The following is a 20,073-nucleotide window of genomic DNA, read 5'->3' on the forward strand; positions in this document are numbered from 1 at the left end:
GCAAGGCAGGGAAGTCCACTGCGGCCCAGTGGAAGCAGGTGGACGCTACGATCCAGCGGGAATAGGAGCAGGGGGACGCTGCGACCCAGCGGGAACAGGAGCAGTGGGATGCTGCGACCCAGTCGAAGCAGGGGGATGCTGAGGCCCAGCGGAAGCAGGTGGACGCTGCTGCTCAGACAGGACGGGACCCGTTGAAGGCTGCGGCCCAGCCGGGACTGGAGTTGGCCGGAGCGCCGACGGGACGGGCGGTGCAGGAGTTGGCCAGAGCGCCGACAGGTCAGGAGGTGCAGGAGTCGGCCGAGGCACCGACGGGTCAGGAGGTGCAGGAGTCAGCCGGAAAGTCGACGGGACAGGATGACGGACAGGCTGAGCGAAGGTCTGACAAATGACGTGAGCTGCTGAACCTGGTTGATCAAGGCAGTCAAGGTCTGGTTGCGACTCGCACGGGCATGGCGAACCTGAGTCTCCCGGTGTATATTCCAGATGGGAAAGCGCCGAGCCGTCGGGGAAGCCGAAAAAAGCCGTATTAGAAATAAATTACCCATTTATCGTCAAGTCGTTGTCTGTCCTATTATTTCAAAGTGGGAACTATAGATCAATGAACTCGGTACTTAGGCCAGAGATATTGAGACTGAATAATTTGTTACCAAATTATTGAATTTATTTTTGTTATTTTCCTCCGTAAGGAGGTTGTGCCCCAAACATTTTACGAGTGCAATATTTAATTTTTAAGGTAGTAAACAAACGCTACAGGAGTCAAGCCGGGGAACTGCCAAGCAGCCACGGGAACAGGCAGAAATAAACCAGGAGGAGCAGAGGCAAAACCCATGGTCGGGGACGGAAGGCTGAGATGTTTACCGGGGCAGAGACGAGGCAGAAGAGTCCAAGACAAGCAAGGTCGGTAACGGGAGATCAGTCCGAGGGTAAACGCTGGAAGGTCATGCATAATGCAGAGAACGATCTGGCAATGAGTGTGTGTGTGACTGGAGCTTATATACTGGGTTGATACTGAACAGATGCAGCTGTGTGGGCAGGTGAGTGTGGTTGAGCTGATGAGGTGGGAGTGGAAATTTTCTTTACGTTGTATATTTTCTTTTTTCTTTTTTAAGTTGGCAATCCAACATTTTCTTTAAAACTCTTCCATTTTATGTTAGCAAAATGTTTTATGTTTTTGTCTATGCCTAAGTGCTTGCATGAATGCAAACAAACTGCCACCCAGACAAAATCAAATCTGTTTGTATTTTTGGTAAGGGATTAACTGAGTAACTGGGCAACAACAAAACATCTAGTGAGGTAACCTGTCTTGCATCCTCATGTATGCATATCTGCTATCTACTTCACCGAATTCCCAAACTCAAGGTTCCACACAGGTATAACATTTAATGGCTCACTCTGCTACTACCACGTAGTGGACATTTTAGCCAGACTGAGGGAATATATGACAGTGAATTGGACTGAACACTAATGTTAAGCATTTATAAAAAAATAAAAAATAAAATAACGTTCTTAAAAAAATAAACCTTCTGTCTTATACTCAATAACTTTCGACCAGAAACACAACTTTATCATTATACCTGTTCAAATAACTGGCAAATATTAACAAAATGTTTTTTTCTGTTTTTTTCAGTTTTCTCTTTTGTGTCTACCAGATCTTGCTGTTCTCTTTTTTTTCCTCTCTATGTCTTCCTCTCTTTCCTCATCTTGTTATTTACTGAGAGATTTGCTAATATGTGCTCAAATGTGTATCATGTATATTGGTCATAATCAGATATTGATATATTTTAAATTTTAAAAGCAGCTGTAACATCTTATTACAGGATGCCCTTGATGACATGCTGCAGTGCAAGCCTTACACTGGGAACAGCTGTGGAACTTTGCAAAGACTGGAGCCATGGCAGGTGGGATATCAGTTTACACTCCACCTTACGTTTCTAAATACAGCTGCTACACCTTAAGGTACAAACTTAACATAGTTTAACAGTGGGAATAATATTCGAAAATATGAATTATTGGCTGCATTGAAGCAGCCGACATTTTGACTCCAGGACCCAGTGACATCATTAACTACACCTATCAGGCCAGGTGTGGTTAGAGATAAAACAGACTTGAAACTTGAAAGGGCAGCAAAACATTGCTTTTCAGCCTGGTGTTAGCCTACAACTGATAATTACAGCAACATCAAATCAAGTGATGCCTTGCCAATATATGATGTCATGAACTGGCTGTGGCTCCCTGATGGAGGGACACTGATTCAGAATGTGGGTGAGGTTAAAGAGTCAGCCAAAGGTTAAGAACTCACGATTTATGAAGACAAAATCTTTTAGTATTTTGAATCCTAAAAGGTAAATTCTGCTTATTAAAGTTATTGTTTTTTCCCAATAATGTTTCAAATAACAGCATCAAAAGGTGTAGATCATTGATGACTTCCAGTCTGTACAGCCACCCCAGTCACTCGCTTGACCAGAAAGAAGGGGCAACTTGTGTGCTGTTTTGACTGCATCCCTTGTTCTGAGGCCCTCAGCATGACCATTGTGATCTTAAGAAAACAGAGTTTCTCTCCTACCATTACCCTCTGGGTATCTGTTCAATGTCTGTATATCTAATTTGATATGAGTTTGTCCTGCCTCCCACATGACTGCCTGTGCGCTGATGGGTGGTGTGACACTATGACCAACACCACCAAAGGTGACGACACAGACCTGCATATAAAAGTAAGCAATTGTTCATGTAGCTCAGAAAGTGAGGAGGGCAGATATGGGGGCATTTCTAGACACATTTTTGTTCTTGTATATCTACCTTTTCTGGATTTTGTTCTCTTCCTCCTTTTTCATGTCAGAGTCTTCCTCTAATTTCTCCTCTTGCAAATTAAGGAGACAGTTTTATTTTAATGGGATGCACAAGCCTGGTGATGTGGTATTGGGTGGGCTGTTTCAGGTCCACTACACCTCTGTCTTCCCTGAGCTGTCGTTCACCTCAGAACCAAATCAGCTCAGCTGCCACAGGTTAAGTTTAACATTCATGTGAAAAGAGAACATGCATTGGTGATTATGAATAATGAATTGCTATTAGTCATTAACTGACATTCTATGTTTTAGCTTTTTCACTGAAAAACAGGCATGCCATGACCATGGCCTTTGCCATTTTGAAATCAACAAAAACTCCAATCTGCTACCTAATGTGACTCTGGGATAAGTATTTATGACAACTGTGCCACACTTGTTTGGATTCAGTGCTGCATTGTTGCTGGCCAGTGGTCATGAGGAGCAGTTTCTGCTCCAGGAGAAATGTTTGGGGACCCCTCCAGTCCTAGGGATTTTGATGTTCTCAGGATTTTCTATCGCAGGCCTCTGATGTGATGGCAATTTGCCCATTGAAGAGTTCACCAGAAACTCAACCTTGCTACCTAATGTGACATTTGGGATATAGTCTTTATGATAAACATGAATTCGTCAAATTAGGAATTGGATTCCGTGCAGCATTGTCATTAGTTAATTGAAAATGTGAAGTGATATTCATTTAGATTTGAAAAAAAGAATTGCTCAATAGTTTAAATCATTTGAATGTTTCTACCTTTGTAGGTAAAACCTGTGGCATACTAGGAATTTTATAGGTGATTACTTGCTCACATGCTCTTGCCTGAGTGATGCCATCTCCATCCTTCTTAGGTTTGTACAGAGTCCCAATGTGATGCTTTCCAGGTAATTCTTTTGAAATCAAATTTGATTTAGTTGAAATGTCAATTGCTTTAAAACATGTTCTAATCAAATTTAATTATTGTTTGAAAGTAAAGGCTTTGTATGTTTTTCCATCATTGTACAGTATGTGTTTCACAAAAGAGTTACTTAGCCACATGTTTGCCTGAGTGACTGCAAAATTTCCATCCTTCTTTCTATTGAATCCCAAGTGATGCTTTCCAGGTGAACATCTATCAGAAAATAAAAGCATTTGGACTTGGGCTGGTCTGCTGGTCAGTGATGAACTATTCCATGTTGCAATTCCAATCAAATGTCAGTCTGGTTTGTGTAATACCTGTCAGACTACTTGTGTCATTGATGGAACTGAGCTTTTTTCTGAGCCGACAATGCTGAAAGGCAAAGTTTGGAAATATGTCCATTGTGGTCATTGTTTATCAGGTTTCCATGACACTCATGGAAGAGATTTATTTCCAACCTGGTTCACTAATCCCAACACTACTGGCATTTGGTCAGGTGCCCCTCTGCATGATAAGATTCTGGAGGCACTTTGGCTGGACTTGGACAGGTCTGCTGGTCAGTGATGATGATTATGGACTCCATGCTGCTTCAACATTGGACCTTCCAGTCTGATGTAGTATGTCTGTTGGAGTGATGTCTGGCCAACCTAGAGATTTTTACCCTGATGCAATGACCCAGCAGAACTAAGGAGAATTTTGGATGTGATGAGTCCCGAAATCTAGTAGCTTGTTTGTCATTGAGTTGCTGTCACATAAGAGTAACATGACACGTTAATCCTCATGGAAGTCACTTGTGTTGTTAGCCATAAGGTTTATAATAACAAATTTCCTAACCAACTAAATTGTTTTATTTATTCAAACTGAAAGATATAAGTTTGTTTTAAAACATTGTCCTGTAAAATATAGATTTCCATTAAATATATCACAGAGCGTCATAGTTTTCACTTTGGGCCAATGAGCAATTATTTGACAAGGTGGGAAAGAACATGTTCATCTTTTTTTAATTCAATCAAACTAGACTATATTGTTGTATGAAAATAAATCAATTTCATTAAATGAAATACACAGGTGGTGAGGGAGAATGTGACAGGCCTTCAGTGGATTGCCAGTGAAGCCTGGTTTCAGCCACTGTGCTCAGACCCCACGCCTCATGCCATACTTGGGTGGCACACTGGGCATTGCAATCCGTCGAGGAGAAATACCAGGGCTTAGGGATTTTCTGTTAAAATACGTCCTGACCTAAATATAAGTAGTAGTAGTAATAATTATGGACATAGCATGGTAAGATTTAACTTTGCAATCTGATGTGTATTTGTAATAATAATAAATATATTGTAACTTCTGTTAAAACTTTGTTTTAAATACATTTCAGGTCTTGCAGTTTTGGGAATACACATTTGATTGTAGATTTGCACCACCTCCATGCAGGTTGGGTGGAGGCTGGGGGAGAACTATGTACTGGACAGGAAAATCTGGAGACTGTGGGGATGAGTTGTTGGATGTTTCTGATCTCAGGCCTGAATACAATATTTATAAGGCTGTGTATGCTCTGGCGTATGCCCTTGATGACATGCTGAAGTGCAAGCCAGGGAGAGGGCCTTTTAGTGGGAACAGCTGTGGAACTTTGCAAACATTGGAGCCTTGGCAGGTGTGATATTAGTTTACTCTCAAGCAGTTCAGTTTTTAAAACAAACACTGCATTTTGAAATAAATTTTGTGGAAAAAAGAAACTTTTATGTATTAATTAAAAACAAAGATTTGATTTACTTTGAAAGCAAATACAAAATTTTCCCTAGAGTTGCAAGACAATGGATAAAACATTTATTTCAGTGTCAAACATACTTAATCAATGGCAATAGTATTATTATCACACTGCACTTTTTGAAAAAATTTCATGACTTAAGTTTGAATATTGAATAATAAGCACTGATGTGTTCAATAGTTATATAAATCAACATTTATTTTTGATTTTTGTCTCTATTTTTGTTTATTTTTATATTTATAGCTAATGTATTACTTGGAAAAGGTCAACTTCACCACATCATTTGGTGATCAGGTTCATTTGATGAAAATGGTGATGCCTTGCCAATATATGATGTCATGAACTGGATTTGGCTCCCTGATGGAAGAACTAAAATTCAGAATGTGGGTGAGGTTAAACAGTTGGCCTCCAAAGATGAAGAACTCACACTTGATGAAGACAAAATCTTCTGGAACTTTGACTTAAAACAGGTTACACCTTTATTATTATTTTTACTTTTTGTAACTGCATGTCATGACTTATTACAGCATCAAAATGCTTAGAAAAACTGATATATCACTTTTCTTATCTAAGTCACCCAGGTCAGTGTGCAGTGAGAGCTGTCCTCCAGGTACCCGGATGGCCAGAAAAAAGGGCAGCCTATTTGCTGTTTTGACTGCATCCCATGTTCTGAGGGAAAGTTCAGCAATGAAACTGGTTATTATTCCATTTTAAATAATTGAAAATGAATTTGTTTTTGAGAATCTTGCACTTTAAGTGTCAGTGTTCACTCAAAAGAGACAATGTCCATGATGCTCTGTTCCCGTGTTTTCATATAGACTCCATGGAGTGCACCAACTGTCCGGAGGATTTCTGGTCCAGTCCCCAACATGACCATTGTGTTCTTAAGAAAATTGAGTTTCTCTCTATCAAGAGCCTCTGGGTATCTGCTGACAACCATCTCATTTGCTGGGCACATTCATCTGTGCTGTCGTCCTGGGGATCTTTATCTATTCTCACAGCACCCCTATAGTACGCGCCAACAATTCAGAACTAAGTTTCTTGCTCTTGGTTTCACTTAAATCATGTTTCCTTTGTTCACTACTGTTTATCGGCCGTCCCAGGCTGTGGACATGCCAACTGAGACATGCAGCATTCGGGATCAGCTTTGTACTTTGTGTCTCATGTATCCTGGTGAAAACCATGGTGGTTCTGGCTGTGTTCAAGGCCTCCAAACCAGGAGGTGGTGCCAGTCTGAAGTGGTTTGGTGCTGTGCAGCAGAGAGGGACAGTCATGGTTCTTACTTCTATTCAGGCAGCAATCTGCACTGCTTGGATTGTGTCTGCTTCACCAGCTCCCCATAAAAACACTCAATACCAAAATGACAAGATACTTTATGAGTGTGTAGTTGGGTCTACGGTTGGTTTTGCAGTGCTACTGGGCTACATTGGCTTACTGGCTATCCTCAGCTTCCTGTTAGCATTTATGGCTAGAAATCTTCCAGACAACTTCAATGAGGCCAAACTCATCACTTTCAGCATGCTGATCTTCTGTGCTGTATGGGTGGCCTTTGTGCCTGCTTATATAAACTCTCCAGGCAAATATGCAGATGCAGTGGAAGTATTTGCCATCCTGGCCTCCAGTTTTGGTCTCTTGTTGGCACTGTTTGGACCCAAATGTTATATAATTCTGCTGAGACCAGAAAGGAACACAAAGAAAGCAATCATGGGGCGAGGTGAATGTATCAAATAATATCCACTCAATATAATTAATAAAAAAATTTAAAAAATTTGATCTTACATTATTATTGTTGTTTTTCTATGATCTTTTTATTTCTCTACAATTCACTGATCTAGTCTTATGAGCAAAATGGCAAAACTAAAATAACAAAATAACCATAACCTCCTCACACTAATTAGCAAAAACTGATCAATTGAACTAATTATTTAAAAAAAAAACAATCAAAATGTTGTTTGGAAGTTCTTTGTATGATGCAGCAATGTCAAATTTATAAATCATCATTAAAAAGGAACATAATCCTGGATCAAACAAATCAAAATTACAATACCACCTTCATTTTCTAAATACTGAGATCTGCATAGGAAAAAAACAGAAGAGAGTTTAAATAAAAAGATTTTTGAAGACAAAATCAGTTCTGGAAATGACAAATATGCAATGGCCAGTTATCATTCATTAACTTTTTTGTGTTTTTGTATTCAATGTTCTAATTAAGCCGGCATGAAAAATAAGATCTGGTTCCAAGTACCATAATTGTAATTAAACATGCTAGCTGTAACATTTCCCATCAGTAGTTTATGCCAGAGTCTAAAAGTTTGCTTATTGTTTTTCCAATATGAATCAAAACATGTTTTTCTCCTCGACCGACTTCACAAGGGTTTAATTCCGCCAGTAATTTTATGAAAAAGAGTGGAAATGCTTTTAGTTTTTTACTGATATGCCACCTAAAGATGATGCTTTCTTGCCTTTCAGGTAAATAAGGAATCACCCATACAGATTTCATGCCTGTAATCATAGAAGTACAATTACCAAATCTATAACATTGCAAATTGAACAGACTAATGTGGAAATACATCTCTTCCACAATTTTCTGTAGAACTGATTATATCTAAGACCTGCCAAGTCACTACGGGTGCCAGCCACCAGATACATCACCCTCTATCAAACAGACGCAGTGCAAATGCGGATGAATTATTTCACCAAATATCTTGGTATGCTGCTACCATCTAGTGGACATCCACATACATATCCATGGGAGAAACCCGTTGTTGAGTTTAATTTGGTTTGCTTGTCACAGACAAATTTGGGATTGATGAGCTCCGCAGTCTCTTTGGTGGACGGGAGCTTGGGCAGAGGGATGAAGTGTGCCAGCTTACTGAACCTATCCACCACTCTGTCAGGGTCAGGGACTTGAAGGATCGGTGCAGAGGTGAACCTGGACATGAGGGCCTGAAGGCCTCCTCAGCTGCCGGGGTCCAACAGAAGGAGACCTTGGAGGAGGTGAGGGCTGTGAGAGGAGAGACAACCGAGCTGTAGTTCCTGATGAACTTCCTGTAGCAAGGTTGGAGAGGCCTGATGTGACTAATAACTGGAGACTCCTTTGTTTTTTCCCCGAGACATTCCCCACCCCCTCTCTGGTATTTCATCTCTACAGAGGAGGTTTCAATACACTTTTGCAGAGACACTCTATAAAGGCGTCAGGTCTGACACTCCACAGGCTGAGAGGAAGATCTCAAGTCAAGATATGAAGTTAGTCCGGGAAATCTGAACCAATGCATAACCTTCTTCCTCTCCTCCCCCTCCCTGTTATCTGGCAACTGGCCATCCAGCTTTCAACAGGTCACACCATAAAATACTGGGGTCAAGGGAACAGGAACCAACTGAGTATCTTACAATTATTCTCTGTAGCTCTGTATAACACTATATAAGTCTTTAGAGTATTCAATAACCCCACTTAGTTTATGTCACATTTGATTTCAGGAAGATACGTCTTTCTACCGTAGTTATGATGTGGGAAACAGAGTTAAAACCATTTCATACTTTTCAAACCAGACTCATCATGTGACCATACTGCCATCCAGTGGTCAATTGGTGATAACACAAATATGTGTCAAAGTGACGAGATGTTGTGACAGCATTAAGGTGACAGTAAATATTAACTATAGTTATAAAATGTTTACATGCTAGTAAGTCACATGACCGATGCACATTTCTGATGCGCATAATCTTTGTTAAATCCTGTGTATTAAGTGTATGTAACTGAAATTCCATTTCTGTATCTATATCCAAGTGTGTAAGGTTTATTAAGCTCAAAGTGAAGAAAAGTATGTGGTTTATTTGTTTAAAATGTTAGAGCAATTAATTTACTAAGCAAGAGCATGTCAACATTAGGAGACAAAGGAACCTAAAAAATCGTGGCAAAACAGGGTCGTAATAGAGGCTGCACCCTACGATTTGGAAGCCCTCCTGCATAGATAAAACAGGGAGTGTTCCTTTGTCCGCTCTCTTATCTTTTTCGTTTTCGTCCTTGTTGGTGTGTGTCTTGTTAAGTGTCACAGAGCTATATACCCGCTCCGGTTATTTTATTTTAGAACAGCAGTTTTTGTCAGAGCTTTTTCTTCTCAACTCCTTTTAGCATCTTATTTTCTTTTTAAGAAAGCATTTTTTTGTTTTAGTGTACGTCTGTTGACCTCGTGCGATATCAACTTTAATTGTTATCGTTTAGGCCAAACAAGATTAGTTTGAGTTTATCAACGAGTCGCCTCAGTTATAAAATTACTCAGAGCAAAAACCCGCTCATAACACCGCACCGGATCCAATGCCCGCCTTGAAGCAAGTCACGAAGAGCCCGGAGACTGAGATTCGATTTCCAATCCACTTTGCCACCGCAGTGTGTGAAATTCAAAGACTCTTTGCCAGCTCACTCGGTGAGTTTTCCGAAGATAGCTGAGAATCATGGCTTCTCCAACTCATCAACCGGCATCCGTCGCTTCACCATCGGAGGACAACATCCGCGAGGACGTTCATGAGCCGACTCAGAGGACCGCAGAAACAGCTGGCTGGAACTACGCAAAAAGGCATCTGGTGTCGGGTAAATGCTCTGAATGATAATAATTTAGATTGATAGGATAGAGTAGAAATAGGGTTATAAGAAAATCACTCTTTCCTTCACTATTTGAATCATCTGTCTGTGTTATTTGGAATCAACTCATTCATCATTTGTATTCTTGTTTAATTATTAATCTTGTTGTCTATTCACTTAATTATATTAGAAATAAATCACCCATTTATCGCCAAGTCGTTGTCTGTCATATTATTTCAAAGTGGGAACTATGAGGTCACTGAAATATTGAGACTGGATAATTTGTTGCCAAATTATTGGTTGTATTTTCATTATTTTCCTCTATTCAGAGGTGATGCCCCGCAAGTTTTAACGTAAGCAATATTTACATTTTAACACAGTTATTAATAATCGCTACACTCCGATAAAAGTTGGCGAACCCCAGGAATCGTTGCAGCTGCTTGCGGGAATCAGGAACAGGCCAGGAAGTAACGGTTGTAACCTTTGTGGGGTCCATCTTGATGCTGCCCTCGGAGACGATGTACCCCAGGAAGGATACCGAGGAGACAAACTCACACTTCTCGGCTTTCACGTACAGGGAGTTCTCTAACAGGCACTGCAGGACAGTCTGGACGTGGTGAATGTGTTCCTCTCGGGACTTGGAGAAGATGAGGAGGTCGTCAAGGTAGGCAAACGCATGACGATCCGGCATGTCCCGGAGTACATCATCCACCAACGCCTGGAAAACAGCAGGGTCATTGGTTTAGCCGAAGGGCATAACCAGGTACTCATAGTGTCCCGTGGGCGTGTTGAATGCTGTCTTCCACTTGTCCCCCTCTCTGATCCGAACCAGGTGATAAGCGTTGCGGAGGTCGAGCTTGGAACAGTCTGGTGGGTGACCGTACCCAGAAGGTGAGCGTACCCAGAAGGTGACCATCGAGGGCGCTGGCAGGAACAGGCTGAGAAAGAGGCACCCGGTCAATCCCCAGCTGTAGTGCAAGCTCCTCGTCCATAATAGAGGCATCAGCTCCAGAGTCAAGGAAGACGGATATTGTTTCTCCCTCAGTCAGCAGGCAAAAGTCTCTGAATTTTTTGTGTCTTACTTCAAGACGGGCGTTGGATCCGGTCCGGTGTTTGGAGAGGGATATAGCTCTGAATAGTTTGATAACTCAGGCTACTCGTTGATATTCGAGTAGGAGTCGACCGGAGTGCCGACGGGTCAGGAGGTGCAGGAGTCGGCCGGAACGCCGACGGGACGGGAGGTGCAGGCGGCGGCCGGAAAGTCGACGGGACAGGCTGAGGGACAGGCTGAGGGACAGGCTGACGGACAGGCTGAGCGAAGGTCTGAGAAATGGCTGTCGTGAGCTGCTGAACCTGGTTGATCAAGGCAGTCAAGGTCTGGTTGCAGCTCGCACGGGCGTGGCGAACCTCGGCGGTGTTGGTGACAAGCAGGTGGACGCTGAGGCTCAGCACAAGCAGGTGGACGCTGCGGCTCAGCTGAAGCAAGTGGACGCTGCGGCCCAGTGGAAGCAGGTGGACGCTACGACCCAGCGGGAACAGGAGCGGGTGTGGTGTGGACCCAAGAGCAATACGACTGAGTAAATTACAGAAGCTTTATTGACAGCTGGGCACCGACGTGACGGGCGGTGCAGGAGTCGGCCGGAGCACCGATGGGTCAGGAGGTGCAGGAGTCAGCCGGAAAGTCGACGGGACAGGCTGACGGACAGGCTGAGCGAAGGTCTGAGAAATGGCTGTCGTGAGCTGCTGAACCTGGTTGATCAAGGCAGTCAAGGTCTGGTTGTGGCTCGCACGGGCGTGGCGAACCTGGGTCTCCCGGTGTATATTCCAGATGGGAAAGCGCCGAGCCGTCGGGGAAGCCGGCAGGGGGTCAGGCAGACTGAAACCAGAGGAAGCGGAGGCTAAACTCGTGGTCGGGGACAGTAGGCTAAGGCGGCCAACCGAGTCAAAGGCAAGGTAGGAATCTGGTGGTCAGGGACAGAAGGCTGAGTCGTTGACCGGGGCACATGCAAGGCAGGGAAGTCCAAACAGGTAGGGTCAGCAAAGGGAAATCAGTCCAAGGGAAATTGCTGGAAGGTTGGCATGAATGCGACGAACGATCTGGCAGTGAGTGTGTGTGAGACTGGGGTTTAAGTACTAAGTGAGCAGGTGAGAATGATTGTGCTGACGAGGTGGGTGTGGCAGACAGGTGCACTGCATGAGGCTGATTAGGTGAGTGAGGGAGAGTGTGGTGAGAGAAAGGGGCTGGGCTGTGGCTGACTGTGAGCTGGGAGTGGCCGGAGTGAACTGAGAAACAACAACCACTGGAGAGCTGTGAATCGACTCCGTTGGAGTAGAAACAACCGCAGATCCCACTGCAAAATCATCTGGACAAAGCTGCATAAAGTAGGAAACAGACATCTTCTAATGTGATCAAGAGTTGGTGTCAGATAACGCTCTGAATGATTATAATTCAGATTTATCAGTTAGCATCAGGATTGAAAAGGAAATAGCAGTCTTCCCTTCACTATCTGAAATCATTTGCCTGTGTTATTGGAAACTTATTAATTTCATCATTTGTATTCTTGTTTAATTATAACATTTTTTATCAATTCATTTAATCGTATTAGAAATAAATTACCCATTTATCATCAAGTCGTTGTCTGTCCTATTATTTCAAAGTGGGAACTATAGATCAATGAACTCGGTACTTAGGCCAGAGATATTGAGACTGAATAATTTGTTACCAAATTATTGCATTTATTTTTGTTCTTTTCCTCCGTAAGGAGGTTGTGCCCCAAACATTTTACGAGTGCAATATTTAATTTTTAAGGTAGTAAACAAATGCTACAGGAGTCAAGCCGGGGAACTGCCAAGCAGCCACGGGAACAGGCAGAAATAAACCAGGAGGAGCAGAGGCAAAACTCATGGTCGGGGACCGAAGGCTGAGATGTTTACCGGGGCAGAGACGAGGCAGAAGAGTCCAAGACAAGCAAGGTCGGTAACGGGAGATCAGTCCGAGGGTAAACGCTGGAAGGTCATGCATAATGCAGAGAACGATCTGGCAATGAGTGTGTGTGTGTGTGTGACTGGAGCTTATATACTGGGTTGATACTGAACAGATGCAGCTGTGTGGGCAGGTGAGTGTGGTTGAGCTGATGAGGTGGGAGTGGAAATTTTCTTTACGTTGTATATTTTCTTTTTTAAGTTGGCAATCCAACATTTTCTTTAAAACTCTTCCATTTTATGTTAGCAAAATGTTTTATGTTTTTGTCTATGCCTAAGTGCTTGCATGAATGCAAACAAACTGCCACCCAGACAAAATCAAATCTGTTTGTATTTTTGGTAAGGGATTAACTGAGCAACTGGGCAACAACAAAACATCTAGTGAGGTAACCTGTCTTGCATCCTCATGTATGCATATCTGCTATCTACTTCACCGAATTCCCAAACTCAAGGTTCCACACAGGTATAACATTTAATGGCTCACTCTGCTACTACCACGTAGTGGACATTTTAGCCAGACTGAGGGAATATATGACAGTGAATTGGACTGAACACTAATGTTAAGCATTTATAAAAAAATAAAAAATAAAATAACGTTCTTAAAAAAATAAACCTTCTGTCTTATACTCAATAACTTTCGACCAGAAACACAACTTTATCATTATACCTGTTCAAATAACTGGCAAATATTAACAAAATGTTTTTTTCTGTTTTTTTCAGTTTTCTCTTTTGTGTCTACCAGATCTTGCTGTTCTCTTTTTTTCCTCTCTATGTCTTCCTCTCTTTCCTCATCTTGTTATTTACTGAGAGATTTGCTAATATGTTCTCAAATGTGTATCATGTATATTGGTCATAATCAGATATTGATATATTTTAAATTTTAAAAGCAGCTGTAACATCTTATTACAGGATGCCCTTGATGACATGCTGCAGTGCAAGCCTTACACTGGGAACAGCTGTGGAACTTTGCAAAGACTGGAGCCATGGCAGGTGGGATATCAGTTTACACTCCACCTATTTACGTTTCTAAATACAGCTGCTACACCTTGAGGTACAAACTTAACATAGTTTAACAGTGGGAATAATATTCGAAAATATGAATTATTGGCTGCATTGAAGCAGCCGACATTTTGACTCCAGGACCCAGTGACATCATTAACTACACCTATCAGGGTGGTTAGAGATAAAACAGACTTGAAACTTGAAAGGGCAGCAAAACATTGCTTTTCAGCCTGGTGTTAGCCTACAACTGATAATTACAGCAACATCAAATCAAGTGATGCCTTGCCAATATATGATGTCATGAACTGGCTGTGGCTCCCTGATGGAGGGACACTGATTCAGAATGTGGGTGAGGTTAAAGAGTCAGCCAAAGGTTAAGAACTCACGATTTATGAAGACAAAATCTTTTAGTATTTTGAATCCTAAAAGGTAAATTCTGCTTATTAAAGTTATTGTTTTTTTCCAATAATGTTTCAAATAACAGCATCAAAAGGTGTAGATCATTGATGACTTCCAGTCTGTACAGCCACCCCAGTCACTCGCTTGACCAGAAAGAAGGGGCAACTTTTGTGCTGTTTTGACTGCATCCCTTGTTCTGAGGCCCTCAGCATGACCATTGTGTTCTTAAGAAAACAGAGTTTCTCTCCTACCATTACCCTCTGGGTATCTGTTCATTGTCTGTATATCTAATTTGATATGAGTTTGTCCTGCCTCCCACATGACTGCCTGTGCGCTGATGGGTGGTGTGAAACTATGACCAACACCACCAAAGGTGACGACACAGACCTGCATATAAAAGTAAGCAATTGTTCATGTAGCTCAGAAAGTGAGGAGGGCAGATATGGGGGCATTTCTAGACACATTTTTGTTCTTGTATATCTACCTTTTCTGGATTTTGTTCTCTTCCTCCTTTTTCATGTCAGAGTCTTCCTCTAATTTCTCCTCTTGCAAATTAAGGAGACAGTTTTATTTTAATGGGATGCACAAGCCTGGTGATGTGGTATTGGGTGGGCTGTTTGAGGTCCACTACACCTCTGTCTTCCCTGAGCTGTCGTTCACCTCAGAACCAAATCAGCTCAGCTGCCAGGGGTAAGTTTAACATTCATGTAGCAGAGAACATGCATTGGTGATTATGAATAATGAATTGCTTTTTAGTCATTAACCGTGACATTCTATGTTTTAGCTTTTTCACTGAAGGGTTCAGGCATGCCATGACCATGGCCTTTGCCATTGATGAAATCAACAAAAACTCCAATCTGCTACCTAATGTGACTCTGGGATACAGTCTTTATGACAACTGTGCCACACTTGTAATTGGATTCAGTGCTGCATTGTTGCTGGCCAGTGGTCGAGAGGAGCAGTTTCTGCTCCAGGAGAAATGTTTGGGGACCCCTCCAGTCCTGGGGATTGTGGGTGATCCATTCTCAACATTTTCTATTGCCACCTCTGATGTGATTGGTTTATTCAATTTGCCCATTGTAAGTTCACCTTTTTCAGTCATGAGTTTGTGGCGCTTTTGATGTGCCACATTTGAATGTATTTCGAAATGTAAAATGATAGTACAAGAGATAAACATGAATTCTCAGCTCAAACTTCTCCAAAAAGACTTTAATTGAAAATAAGTGATATTCATTTAGATTTGAAAAAAAGGGAATTGCTCAATAGGTGAAATCATTTGAATGTTTCTACTGATTTGCATGAGAAGTAAAACCTGTGTGCATACTGTATGTTTCTTTATAGGTGAGTTACTATGCCACATGCTCTTGCCTGAGTGATAGGCAAAGGTTTCCATCCTTCTTCAGAACGATCCCAAGTGATGCTTTCCAGGTGAAACTCTTGTCTAGAAATAACAAATGCAAAATATGTTTTAGTTGAAGTGTAATGAGCTTTAAAACATGTTCTGCCAATCAAATGCAATTATTGTCTTGTGAAGTAAAGTAGTGTATTTTCTTGTCCATCATTGTGGGAAATATATGGATTTAAGAAAAAGAGTTTAATTAGATCAACTAAGGGGAAAACATTGGTATTGGGACTGCACTAATCACCCCTGATTTCTATTGAATAAGGTGAGAGCTATGATTCAGATTCTAAAACGCTTTGGATGGACTTGGGCTGGTCTGCTGGTCAGTGATGATGACTATGGACTCCATGTTGCCCGAACCTTCCAATCAGATTTGGCTCAGTCTGGTGGAGGTTGTCTAGCTTACTCAGAGATTTTGCCCTGGGGTGAACACCCAGCTGAACTAAAGAGGATTGTGGAAATAATGAAGAAATCAACAGCTCGTGTGGTCATTGTATTTGCACATCACATTCCACATGATACAACTCATGGAAGAGGTATCTTATCTTCTCAACCTGGTCTCACTCCCAACTCGCAAAGTACTGGCATTTGGTCAGTGCCCCTCTGCACCTGATAATGATGCATGGAGGCACCAATGAGCGTCTCTATGCAAGAACCAAGCTTTCAACTAATTCCAATGTAAACCGATCTGCTTCAACATTGGACCCTCAAAGCAGCTGATGTAGTATAATGTTAGTGATAGTCCACTGGGTCAAACGAATACAGATCTTTTACCAAGATGAACACTAAGTGTGTGCTGTGTGAAACAAAAATTCAACGTTGACTTTTTGTTTCACATCAGTCCCGTGACCCATTAGTACTTGTTTGTCACTTGAGTTGCTAGTCACGTAACTCGCTAGTAACATGACACGTTAATCACATGGTAGTCACTTGTGTTGTTAGCCAGTCAAGTTTACATCAATCACAAACTTTCCTAACCTAACTAAATTGCTTACCTAACTTCCTGTGAAGAAGCAAGTTTGTTTTGAAAAACCGCTATGCCTGTACCGAGTGAAAAACTGCAATCCTTCCACGACATGACAACCCAGAGCGTCATAGTTTGAAGCTTAGGGCCAATGAGCAATTATTTGACAAGGTGGGAGTGAGAACATGTTCATCTCTTTTTTAATTCAATCCTACAAACTAGACTATATTGTTGTATGAAAATAAATCAATTTCATTAAATGAAATACACAGGTGGTGAGGGAGAATGTGACAGGCCTTCAGTGGATTGCCAGTGAAGCCTGGTCAGCAGCTGCTGTGCTCCAGACCCCACGCCTCATGCCATACTTGGGTGGCACACTGGGCATTGCAATCCGGCGAGGAGATATACCAGGGCTCAGGGATTTTCTATTAAGAATACGTCCTGACCTAAATATAAGTAGTAGTAGTAATAATTATGGACATAGCATGGTAAGATTGTAACCTTACAATCAGATCTGTATTTACAATAATAATATTGTAACTTCTGTTAAAACGTTGTTTAAAATACATTTCAGGTCTTGCAGTTTTGGGAGTACACGTTTGATTGTAGATTTGCACCACCTCCAGCAGGTTGGGTGGAGGCTGGGGGAGAACTATGTACTGGACAGGAAGATCTAAAGAGTGTGGGGATGGAGTTGTTGGATGTTTCTGATCTCAGGCCTGAATACAATATTTATAAGGCTGTGTATGCCCTGGCGTATGCCCTTGATGACATGCTGCAGTGCAAGCCAGGGAGAGGGCCTTACAGTGGGAACAGCTGTGGAACTTTGCAAACATTGGAGCCTTGGCAGGTGTGATATTAGTTTACTCTCAAGCAGTTCAGTTTTTAAAACAGACACTGCATTTTGAAATAAAGTTTGTGGAAAAAAGAAATTATTCACTGTGCCATTAGTAGGCCAGTTGGCCCTCTTGATTGTCTTTGTGTAGAAGACAAAATCCTCCTAGAAGTTGCAAGACAAGATAAAATTCCCTTTATTTCCTGTGTCAAACATACTTAATCAATGGCAACAGTAGTTGATCACACTGCACTGTTTTTGAAAGCTTGCATGACTTAATCCACAATCTATTGCACAGAACATCTGAAAGCATATGCACAATCAACAACAGTTTATTTTATTTTTGTCTCTCCTTTTTTGTTTGAATTGTACCCCATTTACAGCTAATGCATTACTTGGAAAAGGTCAACTTCACCACATCATTTGGTGATCAAGTTTCCTTTGATGAAAATGGTGATGCCTTGCCAATATATGATGTCATGAACTGGATTTGGCTCCCTGATGGAAGAACTAAAATCCAGAATGTGGGGCTCATTAAGAAGTTGGCCTCCAAAGATGAAGAACTCACACTTGATGAAGACAAAATCTTCTGGAACTTTGACTCCAAACAGGTTACACCTTTATTGTTGTTTTTACTTTAGTACTGCATGTCACACAATAACAGCATCAAACAGCTTAGAATAACTGTTATATCACTCTTACAATCCCTTCAGTCACCCGTGTCAGTGTGCAGTGAGAGCTGTCCTCCAGGTACCCGCATGGCCAGAAAAAAGGGGCAGCCTATTTGCTGTTTCGACTGTGTACCATGTTCTGAGGGAAAGTTCAGCAATGACACAGGCTGGTATTATTATAAAACCATATGTTAAATAATTGAAAATGAATTTGTTTTTGTGAATCTTGCACTTATTGGTGCCCAGGCAATGCACACCCAACATAAGTGTCAGTGTTCACACGTAAAAGAGACAATGTCCATGATGCTCTGTTCCCGTGTTTTCATATAGACTCCATGGAGTGCACCAGCTGTCCCGAGGATTTCTGGTCCAGCCCTCAGCGTGACCATTGTGTTCTTAAGAAAACAGAGTTTCTCTCCTACCATGAGCCTCTGGGTATCTGCTTGACAACCACCTCATTGTTGGGCACATTTATCTGTGCTGTTGTCCTGGGGATCTTCACCTATCATCGCAGTACACCCATGGTACGCGCCAACAATTCAGAACTAAGTTTCTTGCTCTTGGTTTCACTTAAATCATGTTTCCTTTGTTCACTACTGTTTATCGGCCGTCCCAGGCTGTGGACATGCCAACTGAGACATGCAGCATTCGGGATCAGCTTTGTACTTTGTGTCTCATGTATCCTGGTGAAAACCATGGTGGTTCTGGCTGTGTTCAAGGCCTCCAAACCAGGAGGTGGTGCCAGTCTGAAGTGGTTTGGTGCTGTGCAGCAGAGAGGGACAGTCATGGTTCTTACTTCTATTCAGGCAGCAATCTGCACTGCTTGGATTGTGTCTGCTTCACCAGCTCCCCATAAAAACACTCAATACCAAAATGACAAGATACTTTATGAGTGTGCAGTCGGGTCCACCGTCGGTTTTGCAGTGTTACTGGGCTACATTGGCTTACTGGCTATCCTCAGCTTCCTGTTAGCATTTCTGGCAAGAAATCTTCCAGACAACTTCAATGAGGCCAAACTCATCACTTTCAGCATGCTGATCTTTTGTGCTGTGTGGGTGGCTTTTGTTCCTGCTTATATAAACTCTCCAGGCAAATATGCAGATGCAGTGGAAGTATTTGCCATTCTGGCCTCCAGTTTTGGTCTCTTGTTGGCACTGTTTGGACCCAAATGTTATATAATCCTGCTGAGACCAGAGAGGAACACAAAGAAAGCAATCATGGGGCGAGGTGAATGTATCAAATAACCCTATCCACTCTGTATTTTCCATTCAACAAACAAAACTAGAAGCAATACATAATTAATAAAAACTTAAAAAAAAAGATTGGATCTTACATTATTATTCTAATTTTCTATGATGTTTGATTCCGCCAGTTATTTTTTATTTTCTGAAATGCCACCTAAATAAGATGCTTTCTTGCCTTTCAGGACGTATCATCCGTACAGGTTTCATGCCTGTAATCAAGTACAATTACCAAATCAATAACATTGCAAATTGAACAGACTAATGTGGAAGTACATCTCTCCCACATTTTTCTGCAGAACTGATTTGATCTAAGACCTGCCAAGTCACCTCGGGTGTAAGCCAGATACATCACCCTGCATCAAACAGACACAGTGCAAGGGAGGATGAATTATTGTACCAAATATCTTGGTATGCTGCTACCATCTAGTGGACATACACATCCACATACATATCCATGGGAGAAATCCAATTGTTGAGTTTAATTTGGTTTGCTTGTCACACACAAATTTGGCATTATACTC

At 41.8% G+C, this 20,073-nt stretch overlaps 1 protein-coding gene and 1 pseudogene across 1 annotated transcript; both read left to right on the top strand.

Annotated features, from left to right (window-relative positions):
* The first annotated feature begins 2,862 nt into the window (after nucleotides 1-2,862).
* On the top strand, nucleotides 2,863-8,507 carry LOC129097195 (extracellular calcium-sensing receptor-like; annotated as a pseudogene).
* Nucleotides 8,508-14,694: 6,187 nt separating this feature from the next.
* On the top strand, nucleotides 14,695-19,552 carry LOC129096145 (extracellular calcium-sensing receptor-like). The gene is given in 11 exon segments (XM_054604831.1): nucleotides 14,695-14,706; nucleotides 14,963-15,126; nucleotides 15,221-15,515; nucleotides 15,778-15,864; nucleotides 16,104-16,346; nucleotides 16,348-16,374; nucleotides 17,075-17,290; nucleotides 17,377-17,652; nucleotides 18,021-18,248; nucleotides 18,351-18,474; nucleotides 18,639-19,552. Coding segments are annotated over 10 exon segments (2,520 nt in total). The 5' UTR covers nucleotides 14,695-14,706; nucleotides 14,963-15,016.
* Nucleotides 19,553-20,073: the final 521 nt, after the last annotated feature.

This window comes from Anoplopoma fimbria, chromosome 1 (assembly GCF_027596085.1).
Source record: "Anoplopoma fimbria isolate UVic2021 breed Golden Eagle Sablefish chromosome 1, Afim_UVic_2022, whole genome shotgun sequence".
Taxonomy (NCBI): domain Eukaryota; kingdom Metazoa; phylum Chordata; class Actinopteri; order Perciformes; family Anoplopomatidae; genus Anoplopoma; species Anoplopoma fimbria.